This window comes from Myotis davidii, unplaced genomic scaffold (assembly GCF_000327345.1).
Source record: "Myotis davidii unplaced genomic scaffold, ASM32734v1 scaffold510, whole genome shotgun sequence".
In the NCBI taxonomy this organism is placed as follows: Eukaryota; Metazoa; Chordata; class Mammalia; order Chiroptera; family Vespertilionidae; genus Myotis; species Myotis davidii.
The window spans coordinates 537852-558227 of record NW_006282203.1 but is presented as its reverse complement, the minus strand read 5'-3'; the positions used below and the strand labels follow the sequence as shown (position 1 = coordinate 558227).

Below are 20376 nucleotides of genomic sequence, written 5' to 3'. Positions count from 1 at the left end.
TCAATGGACCCCTAAAAACCCTCCCACACTACCCCTCCCCTGGGAACTGCCCTGAAGACCACGTCATCACCCACGCTCCCTTTTGCTTAGACCACATTCCATTGCTCAGACCTTTATCTTTCCCCTCCTGACTTTCCCAGGATCCGGACCCACCCAAAGAGCTCTCCACCAAAAAAGCCCACCTGGAGTCCTTGAAAACCTCTGCCTCCCCACCCCTGGGCGCTGGCGCCATGTGGGGGCTCAGCCCTTCTGGTCTCCAGATGACCTAATCCTATATAATAAAAGGCTAATAGGCAAACTGTCCCCTCGACCGGGAGTTCAACAGGGAGTTTGACCAGGATGTGGGGCCGACCAGTCAACCTCCTGCATATCCTTCCCCCGGCCAGCACGGCCCTATTGGCCCTGATCGGGGCAGGCCCGCCAGCTGGACCCCACCCATGCATGAATTCATGCACCAGGCCTCTAGTAAATTCATAATTCGTTACCCCTTTCAGCCTCCTGCGTTCCTCCTTCAGTGAACCTAACACTGAGGAAGTCCTTGGGGGCTGGGCATGAGGTGGGGGTTGGGCTGGGCTTGCACCTCATGAGGCCCCTGCTCTGGGGTTTAAATAATTAGGTTGCTTTTGGCAATTGAATCAAGTTTATCAACATCAAACATACTGATTTATATATATACTAGAGGCCCGATGCACGAAAATTCATGCAAGGGTAGGCCTTCCTTCTCCCAGCTGCTGACACCGGCTTCCCTCTGGCACCTGGGACCTGGCTGGCTTTCCCCAGGCCCAGCTGCCTCAGGAAAGACGTCCAGAATGATGTCTGGAAGACATCCGGTCTAATTAGCATATTACTCTTTTATTATTCTAGATGATATGTAGCATCAACTACTTATGTTCTACATTAAACTCATTGTATTTCCTTAAGAGGGCCCCAGGTGAACCCCAGAAGGACTGCCTTGTGGCTGAGGCCACTGACGACCATGAACCTGGCACAACCATGTCTGAGGGCCCAGGGGAAAGAGCATCAGTGACCGAAATACACGGCCGCAGCTCCCGTGAGCCAGATCTGCACGTTTCCAAATGACACCGGGGCCTCCCATGGTGCTGGCACAGACTCCCCATGCCCGCCGGAAGCAAGGGACATGGAACAGCCACCTCGTTCTCTCGCTCAGGTTTCCACCCACCTCAGCTTCTTTACCAACTGAAGACTCAACCGCAGTTGCTTCACCCAGATGTTTATCAGACGAGAGGGCATTGAAAAACCAAGTTATCCCAACGTAGCTGAGCAACACCCGGAAACAGTGCTCCTGCCTCTCTTTCTAAGTCTTCGTCAAAATTCAAACTGCGTTTCTTGGCTAGAACAGGACAACTGAAGTCGCTCCCCAGAAACCCCACCAGTAGTCAGGCCCCAAAGCAGAAGCTGTGATTTCTCCGAGGAGGAGAACACAATGAACGTGTCACTGCATCTACGAAGCATCCTTACATCTTATTCTTGTGCTGTGTCTGCTCGCGGCCTCCTACCTCTGCCTGCTGTCTTTGGTGTTTCTTTCAAGGGTGACAATTCTGTCCAACAAGGGAAACCCCTTTTTTGTGCCAAAATCAAATCAGATCTCCATTAACTGGAATGTCTGAATTTACTGTTTAGTACATGTAACCAAAGAAAATCCTACAGGACTTCCAATGAATTCCACTTTGTCTCCTTTTCTCCCTGCCACCTCCTTTATTCTTTCTTTCTTTTTTTTTTCCTTTTTTTTTTTCAGAGAGGAAGACAGAGGGAGAGAGAGAGAGAAACATTAATGATGAGAGAGAATCACTGACCAGCTGCCTCCTGCACGCCCCACATGGGGGATCGAGCCCGCAGTCTGGGCATGTGTCCTGACCAGGAATTGAACCGTGACCTCCTTGTTCATAGGTCAATGGTCAACCTCGTGTTTCAAACAAATGAACCGGAGCCCTGGTTTTCTCCTTTCCCCGCATACAGAGCCCCACACCCTGAGCCCGTGGAGACGGCGGGTGCCTACCTTGCCCAGGCCCGGCGTGTCCTTCACCTTGCTAACAGCCCGCAGCAGGCAGGGTGGAGCGGGGGGCGGGGAGGTCTGCAGGATGCCGCTGAAGCTGGTGCCGAAGAGCGGGGGCTCGGCCACGGAGGTGGAAGGTCGGTGCTTCCTCTTCTTAGAGGACAGATTCAACTTCTGGGCGGCTCTGGAGGGAAAATGCAGAAAGTGAACAGTAAGGGGAAAGGCTGGTACCATCACAGATGTGCACGTGACTTCATTCTCTCGCCCTTAAAGGACCCCCTCGCTCTCGCTGAAGCTTAATCGTTCTCTCTCCATCCTCCGTGGGCTCCGTTGCCGCTCTAAACTACAGCGGAGTCGACTTAACGAGCTCCCCAATCATTTCCACGGCAGCCAAGAGCCGTAAAAGTGCCCGGGTCTGCGGTGGAGATTTACACAGGAGTGTCTGTTACCCACAGACACGCGGCTTAAGCAGGAACAGGCCGGGCATCTTTAGGGGTAAACAGCACCTATCAGGCTAATCACACCATAACTTCTCCAGCGTGAACTCCAGGGGAGGGGCCTTACGCCTGATGGAGAAATTCCGACGCCTTGTAAAGCCAGGCCGGCCTGGCAAAGGGCCACGGGGAGGCCAATCAAGGCACCCTATGTACGTGCCTGTGGGAGAGAAACACACGCCCCAGCTTTGGGGGAATAAGTCCAGCTGATTTTAGGAATGGAACAGCGAATCGGAATGAATGCGGCCGGCTGTGCAGGGCTGGGGTGGGGCTGCTGCCCGGAAACAGGCTGGTTGTGCGGGGTGGTCTCCCAACACAGAATGCGGTCCCCGGGCACGTGGGAGGGCGAGCGGGTCGGAGCCAGTGAGGGGCACGGAGGGGCCGGGAAGGCGGGGGCGAGGTTGCCACGCCACTGAGAACACTGGCTATTTCCACCGCATCTTCCCTCGTTCAAATGTTCTGTGTCAGGTAACGCATCATCGTCTGATCACAGCGAAGAGGGAGAACACAGGGAACAGGGTCGGGCGAAGGCATCTCACGGACTATCCTACACTCATTTCTGGATTAATTCGCAGTGTTTCCAGACTCTTGTTCAAAGAGTCCCGATGTCCTTATCAAATGTCATTCAACAGGGTGAGCTGCTGCTTAAGCAAATGGACGGCCAGGACTTCGTTCTGCAGGTCAAAACCTGATCACCACGCGGTGTTCCCAGCGGTAACCTCGCAGGTCCCAACAGCGGCGAATCGAAAAGATAAAATCAGCATCGTTTCCACCTTCCCTCTCCCTCCCCGGACTCCGCATTGGGAGGATCTGGAAAAGTCAGTGTTACTTTTGTACCAGTGGTTATCATGCTTTTTTTCTACTGTTAATCCTCACCCGAGAATGTTTTTTCCATTGATTTTTAGAGAGAGTGGAAGGGAGGAGGAGAGACAGAGAAACATCGGTTGTCTCCTGCACGCGCCACAACCACAACCAGGGGGAGAGACAGAGAGAGAAACATCGATGGGTTGTCTCCTGCACGCGCCACAACCACAATCAGGCCTGGGGATTGAGCCTGCAACTGAGGTAAATGCCCTTGACCGGGATCGAACCTGGGACCCTTCAGTCCACGGGCCGACGTTCTATTCACTGAACCAAACCAGCTAGGACCGTGGTCAGCAAACCGCGGCTCATGAGCCACACGGGGCTCTTTGGCGCCTTGAGTGTGGCTCCTCCACAAAATACCACGTGCGGGCGCGCATGTACAGTGCGATTGAAACTTTGTGGCCCATGCGCAGAAGTCAGTATTTTGTGGAAGAGCCGCACTCAAGGGGCCAAAGCGCCGCATGTGGCTCGCGAGCCACGGTTTGCTGAGCCGCAGTTTGCTGACCACTGACTAGGGTAGTCATTATCATGCTTTTGACCAACCAGTCCCCTGAGCTACAAAACTGCCACGGCACAGATATAGCGAAGAATTACTATTTCATAGCTTAGCTTTTCTGAGCCATAAAACTGAACATGGGGTCCACGAGAGTGAATAGAGAGCAATGAGATACGGGAATAACAGATCTTGCTGGAATGACACCTCACAGCCCCAATCCCGAACGTGGGAAACCCTAGGGGCACTCAGGTGAAGGGTGATGAAAACGAAGGGCGCTGGAAGGTTTCCACAGAACTCCTCACGCCAGGCGGCGGAGAGCAAACCTTGGAATCGTTTCTTTTTATGGCCTCATCGCCACGCTCCCTCCAGCTGCAGGCGAGGCAGAGCTGGTCAGCGAGGAGATGGAGCCGCGTGGCAGCTTTCATTCTCTCTGAGATTCTCTCCCTGAGCCAACAGTGACTCGTGCGGATGGACGTGCGTGTCAGCGTCATGCTCTCCTGGCGCCCAGTCCTGCGCTCAGCGACCCTCCCGCCTGCCAGCCCGGCTGCCTGTGTCCTGGAGGGTCAGGAAGAGGGGGAGACGGTGACCCGCGACCGGCAGGTGCTGCTTCTCCATTCACAATAGGATTCTTCTGTCCAGGCGGTTGTTGTGGTTCCCACTCCCCCACCAATTGGGGTTCCCAGTCCAAACGGGGGGACAGAGAGGAGAAGGGAGAAGAAAATGCTATTGAAAGGCAACTTAGAAGGGCCTGCTGCTGCTTCCCTTGTTCTTATCTGTCCCACCCACACCCACACTCCCTGCCCAAGGGGAAAGTGAGGGTCCTTGAAACTGAAACACAAGAAAGGACACAAGAACATAACACCAGGGTTTCTCTCCTCTGCCCTCCCCTTCCCTTCTCTTCTCTCACAATATAAACTTTCCCTCTATACTAGATCATCTCCAACAGCATACAAGTTTGCTGTTATGTCTCCCATCTTCAAAGCTAAAACACAAATCCTTCTCTTGATTCTCCTTCCTTAGTCAGCTACTGCTCTGTTTCCTTGCTCATCTTTGCGACGGAACTTATGGGACGTGTGTACACTTGCTTCTCCAACTCTCCTCCCGTTCGCTATAAACCCATTCCAATGAGGTGACCGGCCCACTGCTCCTCTGAAACTGCCCTTGTGAGGCCCCAACGACCCTCAGGGCTCCTGGGTGTGACGGTCTCGGCCCCACCTTATGGGACCCCTCAGAGCACTGAGCGCGTCCTGCCTGACACGTTTGCTTTCTTAGGTCCTTCCTTCGCAATTTCCTCTTCTCCCCAGCCCTCAGTGGTGTGTGCCTCAGGGCTCAGTCCTTGTCCCCGTCCCTCCTCCTACACTCAGTCTCTTACTGTTTTCTTCTGGGATCACAATTTTAATAACATCGTTATACCTATGCTGCCTGAATTTTTATTTCCAGCTTAGGCCTCTCTCTGGAACTCTATGCTTATTTGTTCAACTACCTCTTCAGCAATTCCACTTGGATAACTAAGAGACATCTCAAACTTTCATCTCTAAAATCGAATTTCTGATTATTTCCTGCAAAGCTGTGTGCCCTCAGCCTCCCCTGTTTCAGAAAACAGCAATTCTATCCCTACAATGGCCCAGAAATTCTATGACCCCTTCCCCTCTTCCTCACACCACACAGCCAGTCCATCAAGACATGGTGTTGGCTCCAGCTTCAAAACAGACCTATGACCTGCCCACCTCCACCACCTTTACTGCCACCATGTTGATCTGAGCCACTAATTCCTCTTGCCTTGATGACTACAGTAGCCTCCCTTGTTCTGTCACCTCCCTGCCACCCAGTCTATTCTCTACCCAGTAGCCAGAGTGACCCTTTTTAAAATATATTTTTTTTATTGATTTCAGAGAGGAAGGGAGAGGGAGAGAGAGATAGAAACATCAATAATCAGAGAGAATCATCAATCTGCTGCCTCCTGCATGCCCCTTACTGGGGATTGAGCCTGCAACCTGGGCACGTGCCCTTGACTGGAATCAAACCCAGGACCCTTCAGTCCACTGGTTGACACTCTATCCACTGAGCCAAAGCAGCTAGGGTGCCAGGGTGATCCTTTTAACACATAACTGCTCAGGACCCTCCACTTTGCTTCTCATCGATATATATAAAAGCCTAAGCAACCACTACAACCAAATGACCAGAACGACCGGTTGACCAGTTGCTACAATGCGCACTGACCACCAGGGGGCAGATGCTCAATGCAGGAGCTGCCCCCTGATGGTCAGTGCACTCCCACAGCCAACCTCCTGCGGCCCCTCCTCCCGGCCAGCCAGCAGCCATTGCCCCTGGTGCTCAACCATTCGTAGAGACCTGCTTCTGGGTCGGGGTTTCCTATGTAGCGGAGCAGCTCCCTCGCTGTGATCTACTGAAAGTCAGCCCTCGACACAAGGGTTTATCTCGCTCCCGTCCTCTCCCTTCCCTGGGGCTGCCCGCCTGCCGTGGTGGCAGTGCGGCAGCGAGGGAAGGAGGAGGGGGGAGGCAGGGAACTGTGCAGTGGCAGAGCGCTGACAGCAGCGTACAGCATCCAATCCTTTCACGCCCAGCCCGGCGACTGTCGCCTCCTCTCCTGACCCCACCAGGGCCCTCAGGCTCGGGCTGGGATGGGGAACCGGGGGAGGATGGCAGCAGACACAGCCCCTTTCCTAGGTGGGTGTCGGCCAAGCTCCCATGCCCCTACTCCCATGCACGATGTGTGCACCGGGCCTCTAGTCTCATAATAAAAGCCAAAGTACTTACAATGGCCTATAAGGCCTCCCATAGATCCTCCCCCATATCTCTCAGACCACCTTTCCTGTTCTTCTCTTCTTTGATCTCTCTAATCCAGCCATCCTGGCCTCCAAATGCTCCTGGTACACTCCCCCCACGCCCCTCAGGGCCTTTGCCCAGGCTCTCGCCTCAGCGTGGAATGCTCTGCCCCATATAGACAGGCATATGGATCACTCTCTTACCTCCTTTAATCATTGCTCAAATGTTACCTTCATCCATGAACCTACCCTACCTACCATGCAGACTGCACTTCCCAGGTGGCTATGCCAAGATGTATTCCATCCCATGTATTCCTCCGATGATGCAACACTGACACGTCTCCAGTGGGAGGTAGGGCTCATTTCCCTTCTCCTTGAACCCGAGTGGACCTTTGAAACTGCCTTTACCAACAGTATATGCAGGGAATGATGCTATATAGCCTCCAGGGTTAGGTCATAAAAGGTAATATGGCTTCTACCTGGCTCTCTCACCCTGGGATCCCAGAATCCATGTGGGGAGAAGCCCAGGCCATTCACATCTTCTGACTAAGGCCCAAGGCATTATGGGGCAGAGATAAGCCATCCCCACTATGTCTTGTCTGAATTTCTGAACTCTGGAAACCATGAGCAATCACTGCTGCTTCAAGCCACTACATTTTAGGGGTCACTGGTTACATAGCCATAGTAAATGATACACCACCCACTCCCAATGTCCTTATTTCACCTGTCCTGCTTGCCTTACCCACCCCTCCTCACCACCATGGCAATGATTATCTTCTAACATAATAGACTAGAGGACTGGTGTACGAAATTCGTGCATGGGTAGGGTCCCTAGGCCTGGCTGGCAATCAGAGCCGATCTGTGGGGCAACCGGCAGGGCGATCAGGGAGGGCCCTCACTGGCACCCACTGTGGCCGGCCTGGCCCCGCCCATTCGTTGGCCCCACCCGTGCCGCTGCCACCAGTCGCCTCCCTCTGCGGGGCACTGACCACCAGGGGGCAGCTCCTGCATTGAGCGTCTTCCCCCTGCTGGTCAGTGTGTGTCATAGCGACTGGTTGTGCTGCCAGTCATTCTGCCATTCGGTCGATTTGCATATTAGGCTTTTATTATATAGGATGACTAGTTATCATGTGTGTTGTTTAGTGGCTGTTTCCTGCCTAGAATGTAAGTTTTGATAGGACAGAGTTCAGACATATTTGTTGAATGAATGACTCAAGACTGAAGGAGCTAGGGATATTGAGACTGGGGAATATAAACCTGGAAAAGGGGGAAGGAACCGAATTTTTAAAAAACTGTCTTTAAAGATGTGAGTAAATGATATGTGGCAGGAAGTATTTTTCAAGCAAGACTTCTCGATAATTTCCTAGGCCAACTTTCTTAATTTCAGGAAACCGTGTGAGGAAGATAATAGTACTCCCGTTCACCAGACAGAGAAATGAGGCTTAAAGAATTAAATTCAGAGTCCTTTTCATATCTGACCTGATTTTGAACATGCAGCTTTTTCAGATACTAGGCAGTATCTGATACTGGGCAGATAATAGGCAAGTCACTCGAATTCTGGTAATGTTTATAATGTACATAAAGGGCCTAGCGCGGCACCTGGCACATAACTGGCATTCAATAACACTATCATCATTACCATTATCACAAATATTAGCATCAAGCCTCGCTTTCTGCATAGCAAGATACAGCAAAAATAGAACCCACTTTTATAGACTCTTTATGAAAATTAAACGAGTGCATATAAAGTGGCTAGTACACAGGAAGAGCTTCATAGGTGGCACTTCAAAGGTATGCAATACTAAATAGGGGAGCCCAGAATGAATCTAGGTCTGTGTGCCTCATACTGCACCTAAAATCTCTACCCAGGGGGCAAAATGAGCAGGTGGGATGTAACAGTAGGTATAAGGGGCATCTGGGTGAGCTTGGATAAACCATAGCAATGGATCTGCCTCATGGAATAGTGAGCCTTCTGCCACTAGACGTTTCCAAGTAATGGCTAAAAACCCATTGAGAGTCAAAAAGTTTGCCCACCCCTGCACTAGACGTTTCCAAGTAGTGGCTAAAAACCCATTTGCATGGAATATCAGGATAAGTGAGCACGCATCTGGAAAATCAGACGATTCCAAAATCTCTGCCAATGCCGAGATTCTGCAAGGATCCTGGAATTTCTATTCCATTTAGGGAAGCCTCTGTTGGCCTCCATGCAGAAAAATAGTAATGGAGGAGTTTATTTTGACATTACATGTAAAAATCATTTTCTTGTGGAATCACTATGTTGTCTACTGAAACTGATATGATATTGCATGCCCACTGCAACTGAAAAATTAAAAAATACATTTTAACAGTTATGTTCTTCTTAAACATGTATATAAAAATATATGAGAATTCCACAACTTGGAAATTAATAAGTCACATTTTATAGCCATCTCTATAATCTGTAGGAACATTTATTTTAATTTTGACATCATCATAACCAGCTGTTGGAGCTCTATTTCATGTGTTCCAATTTCTTGGAAGTCAGCAGCTTCTGTTCTTTTTATATAGTACCTCAGACACGCAGACAGGTGAAGGTCAGGGAATCACTCCTGTATAATTGTATTATTCAGTGACACAAAGGAGAAGCAGTCAGGAAAGAACTGAAAAGGTAGAGAGACATTCTGGCTAGAGGTGTATTTTGTGTAATGAATGCCTTACAAGTTCTTTGTTCATACGGAGAAAAACAAATGAGTGGTTGTTTTTACAAGATTTCAAACAACAAAAAATTAATCTCAACAGCCATTATAAGCAATATTTCCTTGTCTCATTCCTAGCATGGATAGTATCACATTTTTCCTAAAGCTATTCATCGCAGCATATAGCTTTAAACCTCCATCAGCTTCCTTTCATTCTCTGCGCCTTATTTCAGGAAAAAACAAGACAGTTCCTCTAACAGGATGAAATTAATATTTACTGAACACCTATAGAAAAGTCGGCGCCATAATCACCCTGCGAGGAGAAGAGCGATGGTGTGGACTTGGCAAGAATGAAACACTACGGAGCTCGATTCTTCCCTCTGGGTTCTCCCCCTCTGTCTCCGTAGCCTTCCTCATCTCCCCCAGGAGACAGCCACCCTCACACATCAATGTGGTGGCACATGAATTCAGACACCAGGGTAGAACTGAGGTGACCTTCCCATGGGCAGGTGACTTTTTCTCCCTGTCCAAATCTACCCACATCTAAAATAACAAATCAGGTCAACAATTACCTGTTGACTTTCACTGGTTTAGGCGGGGAAAATGCCTTAGGTCTCTACGCAGATTGGAGGAGAACTTACGGAGATTTTCTGTCTTTTAAATTTTTTGGCATTTGTGTGACAGACTACCCTACCCTGGGTTTTCGGAATTGTGAAAAGCTTCAACGGAAAGCCCTTCAGCCTACGTGCCTCTCATGAGAACTAAATTGGGGCTTCCCAACCTTAGCGTCAGGGATTCCTGAAATATTGACCTATCGATCTTCTAAGAATGATTAGTTTCCTCAGGAACAGAACTTTCCTTAGGCAACAGGCAGGAACAGCAGGCGGCACAGGCATTTCTTAAAAGATTTGCTTTCCTTTGAAAAATTCTGACGCACTGTGTGTTGCTAACCACATCCTGAGCGCATTTCATCTTGCCCAATGCGGGGGGGTGGGGGGGAGTCCAGTGTGGGATGCTCTGAGAGGTGGGTAACGGTTTGTAAAAATTAAGAGGTCACTCAAGCGCTCCTCGATTGGGCCAGGCGATTGATTGGAGAGATGGCAACTGAAAATCTGCCCCAGAGGAGGCCGGGGGAGGCCCCCAGAGCAACCACATCTGCTGCAGAGAAACAGGTCCTGACCCCAGAGGCAGAAATCTCCACCGTCAGCATGAAAAAGACAATCCAAGCTGCGATTGAACGTGACAATGGCCGGGCCGCCACGGGCTCCGTGGCCTCCATGCCATTAGAAGGCATGTCAATGCTCTGAGGATGGAGACTGCCTGATAATGAGCAATGACGTGACAGATCGCAGCGGCTCCCGGAATCCGTGGGGTCAGTGACACGGGGGAGAGGGGAATACAACAGACTGTGAAGCGGGAGGCCACGTGACAAGCGGCAGTGGTCTGGGGCAGAGCTGGCTTCCGGAAACAGTGAAGATGCCCGTCTACATGGAAAGAAAACACGCCAGCCCGGCTCCATCCTGACACAGCACCTGTTTCACGGTCTCCTGGCTCTGCCACGAAGCATGGCAGCCCTTTTTGGAAACTCTCCAAGCGGGAATAGGGCATCCTCCGTCACCTCTCCTTTTTCTAATTGGCTGTCACCAAGGTCATTTCCATGTCCCCAGAGACCCAAAGCATATGGGTCTGGGGTTTTTTTTTTCCTGATGTTTATGTAAATGATCCATTTCATTAGTGCAGGAAATAATTCATGACATGACTTCAAATAAAATGTTTACTGCTAGGAGGCAAAACATGGCCGGCCGGCAACCTCCAACAATATTGTGGAGATGCCATAGCCGGGCACGGTTGCGATTAGAAAATGGATTGATTTTTGCAACTCGATGCATAACGTTGACCCATACTGATGATGGCTCCAATTTCCCTTTATTTTTCCCTCTAAAGTGAGCCCATTCTTCAAGGGCTTGTGCACGTTGCCCTCACTGACTCCTTCAGGGACCACCAGCCGTTACCCTGAAACCTCACAGCCATTGGACTTGAGTATATGCCTTGCAGTTTAACACTTAGCCAGATGCTGCTCTGCTATGAGGCCTTTCACTTCTCTACGTTATTAGTATTCCTCCATCACTGCACTGTTAACTCGCTGAAGGTCAATACCACGTGTTTCCTCCTGGACCTGCCCGTGGCGTGTGCCCTGTTGATGGCATAGAATACGCTCACTCGGTGCTTCATGGCTCCACTTTGGATCCACACCCACACACGCCAAGTCCCTGGAGGGAGCGGCCTGCCGCTGCCGGTCACGCTTGGACCTCGGCATGTTTCACTCTTCCTGACGCATTTTACACATGGTGACATCCACCCTCACTCGCCTGTGAGGGGAGCAGGGGAGGTGACTGGACTGCAGATGACAGATTTTTAAAATGAAGGCTCGGCAGTTCCCAGATCTCATCCACGGTCACAGGGCTAGTGCTTCTCAGGCCTGAGATTGGGATTTAAGTTTTCTGTCTTCCAGAGCCAGGGTCTTTCCAGTGCATCGTGCTATTATGCAATTTGCTAAATGAAAGCGGTTATTTTATTTTATTTGGGCAAAATAAAACCAAATGATAATCACTTGCCTAGTAATAAAGACCAAAAAAAAAAGCAGTTACATATTTTTATATGTAACTCAAATCAAATCATATATAAGCATTTACCAATTACTGATCCAGTTGCTTAGCAACATAGCTCCGTATCACAGGGGGAAATGTCTCAGCTGAGTGAGCTAGGTCATGCCCAGAATGAGGATGAGAAAGGCAAATTACAGGGAAATGGCTTCTCTGTTTCTGTAACCCCAACCCAGAGCGAGTCCTTGCGTGACGAGAACCATCCACCCACAACCACCACCACGGCACATCGCTAGGCCCCCTCGCGCCTCTCCCGCACCTACAGAATGCTGGAAGTTGCTTAGGAGGCAGTCAATCAATATTCACTGAATGCACAAAAGAACTGTGCAATCCATAGGCTATCCATACCCCGAAGATCATCCTGAGTCACCCAGCAATTGCTCTGGGTTCGATAGTCCCCCCCCTAAACTGCACAGGTAAGAAGGATCCACGTCACCAGCAGTCCCTGGTCGCTGTGTGGGCTCCACCACATGCAGCAGAGATGGAGAGATGCTGGGAGAAGCCTGCAGGCACGCAGCCGGAAGCCCCGCACCCGCTAAAGAGCTTCCCGTCATGTTGGAGCTGAAAGCTTTTCCTGGACTGTGATGTCTGGGGAGCAGAGCACTCACTCAGGCCCGAAGGCAGGACAGGAGAGGGCGGGTGAGAAGGGAGAGGGGAAAATACAGTCAGTAGCATTGTGGTAAGTTCGCAGGGTGACAAATGATCATTAGATCATTAGAGTTAGTGCGGTGATCTCACTGTCGGGTATAAAAATGTCAAGCCACCACATTGTCGCCTGAAACCAACAGAACCAATATAACATTGTATACCAACTATGCGTAAGAATTTGAATAAGCCATGCTGTTGGTGGATGTTGCTGATCCATGTGTGTCTGGATTTTTCCATGGACAGAGTGACAATATGCCGGGTAAATGAAAATATGACTCAAGGGGAGAGACTCATGGGAGAAAAGGGAACCCATTCAGAAACTATTTTTTTTACAAAAGCTATTCAAAGGCAAACCTTCTCCTCTGCATGAAGCCTGGCGCCTGCACTAACAGCTGAGATGCCATCTGCAGGGGGCTGGGTCCAGGGGCCCCAGAGAAGGTTGGGAACCTCTGCTCTAATGGACTGAATTTCGCGCAGAACCTGACGACTTGGTGCCACACTCTATGGGCAGTTCTCATTACACGTCTCTGTTTCTTTGTGTTCGGCAAACCTAGTATGTCAGCCCCAGGCGCTGCTATCTTGCCTGAGCCTCAGCACCTCTCTTAGTTTAGGAGTGAGCACCCCCACACTTTCAAGGACGCTGGAAGATGGACTAACCCAAACATATCCTCCTTCACGTGTGCTGGGAAAGGCTAAGGCAGTGGTCGGCAAACCGCGACTCGCGAGCCACATGCGGCTCTTAACACTACAACGTGAAAACTGCCTTTGATGCCACATGGCGGCATTTCAGCTTGTGACCCCAAGGCGATCGGCTTCGTCCTTACAGCAAGTCAGTGTTCCTCCGAGGCCCCCTTCCTCGCTCCCTGGGGTCCTGGAGGGATGCGCTCCCACCTGCTGGACACACTCGTAAGAGAGAACTGAATTATCAGGGAGGAGAAAGCACAGGAAACACACAGGCTGGCGGGGCCTCTCCAGGGCACTCTGCTTGCGGAGTGTGGACTGAGGCCCCTGGGCAATGCCAGGGGGGCACAGCCTGGCCTGCTGTCTGACCTGGTGCCAGCAGTCATGCACCAGGTGTGACAACCTAGCTGCACCCCTGTTCCCCTCCCTCTTATCCCTGCTGTGCAGCCCGGGCCATGCCCTGGGTCTGGGTCCTCCGGCCTGGACAGACCGCACTGGCGTCCTTCCTGTTTGCACGCAGGTCCCCGGGCTCTGGTTCCTGCGCTCACTGGCCTTTCCAGTCATCCATCCCTCTGACCAGATGCTCGCTGCCTGCAGATCTCTATGTCCCGGCTGGTGCCTGCGCGGTACCAGGGAAACTGGGCAGCTTAACCTCCTCTGGAGCCAGGCCCTGGCCTACTGGACTCATCACAGAAATTAACAGAGGCCTCACCGGGTTGGTCCGCGGATAGAGCATTGGCCCTCGGACTGAAGGGCTCGGGGTTCAATTCTGGTCAAGGGCACGTACCTCGGTTGGAGGTTAAATCCCCAGCCCTGGTCAGGGCACGTGTGGGAGGTAACCAATGGATGTGTCTCTCTCACATCGATGTTTCTCTCTCCCTGTCTATCCCCCTCCCTTCCACTCTCTCTAATAATCAATGGAAAAATATCCTCGGGTGAGGACTCACAACACAAAAAAATTAACAGAATTGTGAATACCTACGACGCCAAACCTACGTAAAGGTGAATGAATGTTTAAAAATCCAGACTAGATACGTCTGATTTGAGTTCATTGCCATTCCTGGTATCTTTCATAAACATGAGTACATGAGAGCTGTCTCACCTTATGAAATGGAATTGATGAAACCATGTAACTACAGCCCAGCTAGTTCACTTGCCCGTAAGTATAGACAGAGAAAGAGACAACCCTACACTATTAAAGCCCATTTCTTGTGGGACAGCAGTGCCTGATTTTTCTGCTGAGAAACCACTGTCCATAATATATGTATATATAAACCTCTAGAGTTCAAGGGCGATCCAACTAAAATTAAGATTCCTTCAAGGAATAAGCATATTCCAGATAATTCGATTTCAAGAATCTAATGAGTCTAATGTTCTTTTCATTACATCATGCTGCCTCTTAGATGCTAACTCCAGTAGTTTCTAGTTAAGCCATTCATATATATATACATATATATATAGATAGATAGATATTCATGTATATATATAAATATGCTAATGTAATGTAAAAAAGGAACCCGCATGACCTACCATAAACGGATGGCCATTTAAAGGCCAAGAGTGACCACTCATTCCTTAGGAGTTTTCCTTAATATTTATCTTCCTCAGCTGTTTGGTAGAAAATCGTCTTGAAAAGCATTGAAAACTGGAAAGCAATTGCATTGTTCACTTTTAATGTCTTTTACAAAAAAACGGTGTACCAGTCTCACTTTCCTCCTCTGCTGATCATGCGAAATTGCAAACTGACGTGACACCCCACACTTCACAGGAGCTGTGGCCTGAAGCAGCACGTGGCCATCAAGGTGTGGAGCTAGGGATGGACGGCGCTGGCAGGGAAAACAGCGCCTCGCTCCCAACCTCCCAGCTCAACGCCTGCAGCTCCTTCAGAGCAACGCTAATTAATCGTCAATGCGGGGTGGCACGCTCTGGGGTTTGGGGGCTTCCTGGTTAATTAAAACTGAATACAGCCGTTGGTTTTGCTTGCTAAAGGGAGTTTTTTCTTCTTTGCCCTTTCATATCAAAATCTCTCCTTGTTGAACAAATTATTTACTACAATTGAAATCTCAAGAAATAATTAAGCTGTTTCAAAGGACAGCACTTTGCATGGGGTCTGTGCATTGCAGGGATCAGACAGTGGTGGCTGGGACGCCTGCCCCCGCCTGTGGCCAGACTGAAGGACCCGGACCTGGACTGTGTGCTAGACTGCCGGCCTGCAGCAGCCCGAGAGGGACAGAGACAGGAACTCACAGCTCCTTTCGCACCCACTGCCCTGCCAGGCCCCCTGGGATGGAGCCTGCGCAGATGGCGGGAAACCATGGCGAACGCACCCTGTGACGGTCAGGTTCGGGAGCCCGGAGCAGAGGAAAGAAGGCAGCTTTTGTTTTCAGTAGAAAAGTGGCCTCCACGAAGCAGACGGTATAGATGAGAGATTGATTACTCCAGCAAAATAACTTGTGAAAGGAAGTAGATCCCATAGGAATCGTGGCCTCTGGAGACTCCACGGTCAAGTCCTTTTGCTAACAAAGACCTGAAACTTAACGTTTTGTTGAGCCGACCTGCTTATTTGCCTATTTCTGCAGGTGCAGGGCGGTTACGCTGTGAAGTCGCCTGGGACAGGAACAGCCACCAGGGACAGGACATGAACTAACCTGGGCACGAAGAAGGGACTCCCTCCACCCTTCCTATTCCCTTTCTTACAATGATTTTCTCTCTAATGCTATGGCTAAGTAGCTTGGGGCTGTGCATGAATATGAGTATGAGTGTGTGTGAGTGAGTGTGTGTGTGTGTGTGTGTGTGTGTGTGTGTGGTCTGGGGAGGGCGGGAGAAGGCAGGAAGAATAAGCAAATTAAAAATAAGCAGATAACTCAGTGGATTCCCTTCAAGTAATTCATCTCTCTCAACTCGTGTCTTTATTACATCCTTCATGGTTACTTTTTTGTCTTGTAGCTAATAAGTGTGTTTGAAACAATTAAACACAGATCTACAGAAAGCAAATTATTCTGAGAGAAACTGTAGGCAACAGAGAGATTTATCTAAATCGAGTGAAAACGTTCCGACTTCCTGGTTATCTCTGTTATGACGCTAGAGCCGGTGGAACTGCACACGTCACTGATGTTTCTTCTAGGGCAGTGATGGCGAACCTATGATACGCGTGTCAGAGGTGACACGCAAACTCATTTTTTTGGTTTATTTTTCTTTGTTAAATGACATTTAAATATAGAAAATAAATATAAAAAATGTAAGTCTTTGTTTTACTATGGTTGCAGAGATCAAAAAATTTCTATATGTGACACGGCACCAGAGTTAAGTTAGGGTTTTTCAAAATGCTGACACGCCGAGCTCAAAAGGTTCGCCATCACTGAGATAGAGGAAACAAGTATACAAGACGAGTGTGGATGGGAGGGTTGGAAGGGGTCGACCTCAGCGAACGTACCTCAATCAGATTGAGGACGTTTTTAGCAAAGACCAGCTTAGGAGTCCCCTCATTAAGTTCATAACAACGTGCTTACCTATATAGTTTAAGTTTAAAAAATTTGGCTCTCAAAAGGAATTTCAATCGTTGTACTGTTGATATTTGGCTCTGTTGCCTAATGAGTTTGCTGACCACTGGCTCTAGTCTCCTGAGGGTTCCCAGACCCACCCGTGCCCCTGCCTCCCTGCCCACACTCACTCACGCCACAGTGCCCCTAAGGGACGGTGGTGGTCAGGGCTCGTACTATCACCTCTCCAGTGGAAGCCGTGCTAATGAGAGCCAGGGCTTTTATTGTGAATGGTGCCTGGTACACAGTAGGTGCTCAGGAAACACTTGTGGAATGAGCGAACGAATAAACAGATTTTTCTGTTTGTTTTTCGAGTCCATTGGCTTCTTAAATGATGGCACTCCATAAGAGATTTTGTGGCATGGGGCTTTGCAGGCCCTGCTCATAAAACAAATATAATTATTGTCTTCGTTGTAATTATTTGCCCATGTCCTTATTCGTCTGCATCGAGGGAGGGATGTTTTGAAGTTGCCTAATGAAGCAGACATCCTCCCCCGGTTCTCCAGGAGGTGAGGGCTGTGGATTTCTGCTTTATAAGGTTAATTCCAAAAGTCAATTTGATTAGACGATCCTTTTCTCCATTTCTGACCTTTAGGGGAAAAACCATTGGCTGCCAGGCTAGCAGGGGAGGGCTCTCTCTCTCCTCCAGAGGGGGCTCCAAGCCCAGGTTCCTGAGCTGGTCCCTGGGGTAGTTGGGATGGGAGACATGCCTTTAGGTACTGATTACATTTATTATTCCCTAATGAATCCTCAATTTTTAAAAAAACATTTTTTCAAAATTGTATTTTCAAGGTAATTAAATCAATTATGCTCTTGTGCTTGAACAACATGTTCTTATTAGAGTGACAATTCAACAGCTCAATGTCACCCTGCTCTGCTTCCCCCAGCACAAAAACAGGCGTTAAGTCAAAACACTTAATTTCACCAACTTTTTCTCTCTGGCTGGGGACTCTAAATTCCTCACGTAAAACAAATATGTGTATCAAAGTCCGAGTTAATGCACACGTTCTCTATTTCAGGCACAGTCATCCATTTTGCTTGGAAGCAATTTTCCATTTCTGAACTTTTGTTTCAAAAATAACTTTCCACTTACATTCTTGACCGCATGTCTCACCTCCTCACAGGACTGTAAGCTCCTGGGAGGGACAGAGGTATCTCATTTAAATGTTTAGTCTGTGTGTTGTAACGTCTTTAAGAATATCTGTTGAATGAAAACACTTGCGTGCCCAGATGGATCCAAGAATGAATGTGTCGGAGTGTGGGAGTGCCCACCAACTCTGCTCTCAGACGTTTGCACAGTTCCCACACCCGGAATGCCATTCTCCAAAGATGTGAATAAGTCATCAAAACAGATGATCCCTAACGACTCCCAAGCTCTAAAAAGCTATAGATTTTGTAAGCAACATGACACTTTGACTTGCTATTAAAAGCATCCAAAACATTGATTCCACCCTCCCTGGGTGTTTTAGAAGGCTCATCAGTACATTTTCCCACTACCATGAATTTGGGGTGCGCACCTTAATAAGGTAACTGGTTAACGGAATGCTGACAAGTAGGTAGCTATTCATTACAACTGTAAAAAGACTGAATTACTCAATCCTGTGCTATACTGTAGACAGTTTCCGATTTCTTCTGAATTCTCAAGTGAAATCAAGTTCTTAGGACTCAATAGTCTGATCTCTCTGTTGGAGCAGTGATTTGCAGGAACGGATATTCAGTTAAGACGAGTTAACAAGTAGAATGAGACATCCACCCCCTGAGTCACAGAACCAAAGCTCTCAGCACAGGCGGGGGTCCATTCCTATATCCTTTCCTGTGCCTGACCCATGATCCACCGTTTCTAATCGGCATGAAAATGTGACATAACGTTGACTCTTATCTGATACAACTGATCATCACCATCATACCATCCTAATCGATGTGATCTGTGTTACTAACCATTGCCTATTTTGAGAATCTGGAGAAGTATTTTGTTTTAATGTGCATGCAATAGGCATATAATTGCATGATGCCCTATACCAGTGGTTCTCAACCTGTGGGTCGCGAACAATAAAAATACATCCTGCGTATCAGATATTTACATGACGATTCGTAACAGTAGCAACATTACAGTGATGAAGTAGCAACGAAAATAATTTTATGGTTGGGGCTCACCACAACAAGAGGAACTGTATTAAAGGGTCGTGGCATCAGGAAGTTTGAGAACCACTGCCCTACACATTCTTGCCTCTGTGCGTAAGCAGAGACTCGTGCCAGCTCCCCTAAGATGTCCTCCCTCCCAGCCACCTTCCTGCTCACCCTTCTAGACCGAGGCTCCCGGCCTGTGACCCCTTCCCCACCACCATGCGTTACAATAGGATTATTTTAATCACTCCTCTCCTAGATTCACTGCAAAAAGTGCCTGTGATGTATTAGGTGTTCAATAAACGTTTGTGTCCCGAATATCTGCTTCCTGCCCTAACTCCCATCTGCAGGCCTTTCCTTTAAAGTTACATGTACAGTAAACCACTGAAATGATTATTATTAAGCACCTGACAGAGTTTAAAACATAACACAATAGAGATTGGAACTTGTACAGATGTAGGCACTATGGCCAAAAGCTAAATGCTAGCAGCTACTTTTCCCGTCTCCATTTATATATGCAACTCTTTCCCTATTCTGAGTGCCATCCTGTAAAAATGTCGTCTACACAGAGGAATCAAAATACCAGGAGAGACAGCCCCTGCCGGGAGGGCGGGAAGGGGGGCAGTGAGGGTGAGGGCGAGGACCACAGCCTGGACAGCAGCCAACAGTGTCAGAGCAACCAGCCAGCCCCTCCCCACTCACACCGGCTGGAGTCCCCAGTGTCCAGGGACTGTCTGGCGACGGGAACTTTGTGTTCAGCTGACGAGAATGTGCGAATGACAGCTCGGCTGTCAGGGAGCTCATTACCTACGAGGAGCTCACATATTTATGAGCTGACAGCTCCGATCGATCGTTGGCTGTGCAGGATTCCTCTATCCCCTTCGGAGCGCCCAATGGGGGCGGGCAGGCCGGTGGGCTCATTACTCCCACACCCCCCGCCCTGCCCCCAACATGCAGCAGGTGGCTCATTTGTGGAGACACCGAGGGTCAGGAGAGTGAGTGAGGAAGGAGCCCCGGGCGGGGCCTGGAGGGTGAACAGTAGAGTCACCGTGTATCCGCTCTGGTGGCAGTGGCATCGCCGTGGGCTTTCCCATACAGTGTTAGCAACACGCGTCCCCATAGAGCAGCCCATTCACAAAGCACGTGACCAAGATCGCGGTCACCCACTGGGCCGCCTGGCGACTTGGCATCAGGACTGGCCATTGGGAGTGACTATTGCTGCAAAACATGCCTTTTTTTTTTTCCTGCAAAGGCCATTTTCTGAAGGAAAAACCCACCTAACGCCAAGAAAGGCCTGGTTCACCCAAAACCAGACTCCGGCATCGCTCCAGAGAGAACCCGTGAGAAGCACAGCAAAGACCCAAGTCAGGGGCTGGAGACCAAACCTGGCTG

General features: G+C 49.4%; 1 protein-coding gene across 1 annotated transcript in view; it reads right to left on the bottom strand.

The window, feature by feature from the left end:
- Positions 1-2017: 2017 nt before the first annotated feature.
- LOC102754740 (kinesin-like protein KIF26B) overlaps positions 2018-20376 on the bottom strand; it is a gene marked incomplete at its 3' end in the record, with an annotated part of 146217 nt that continues 127858 nt past the window's right edge. The window contains exon 5 of the mRNA XM_015570820.1: positions 2018-2198. Coding sequence (XP_015426306.1) covers positions 2018-2198 — 181 coding nt within the window. The remainder of the gene's footprint in view (positions 2199-20376) is intronic.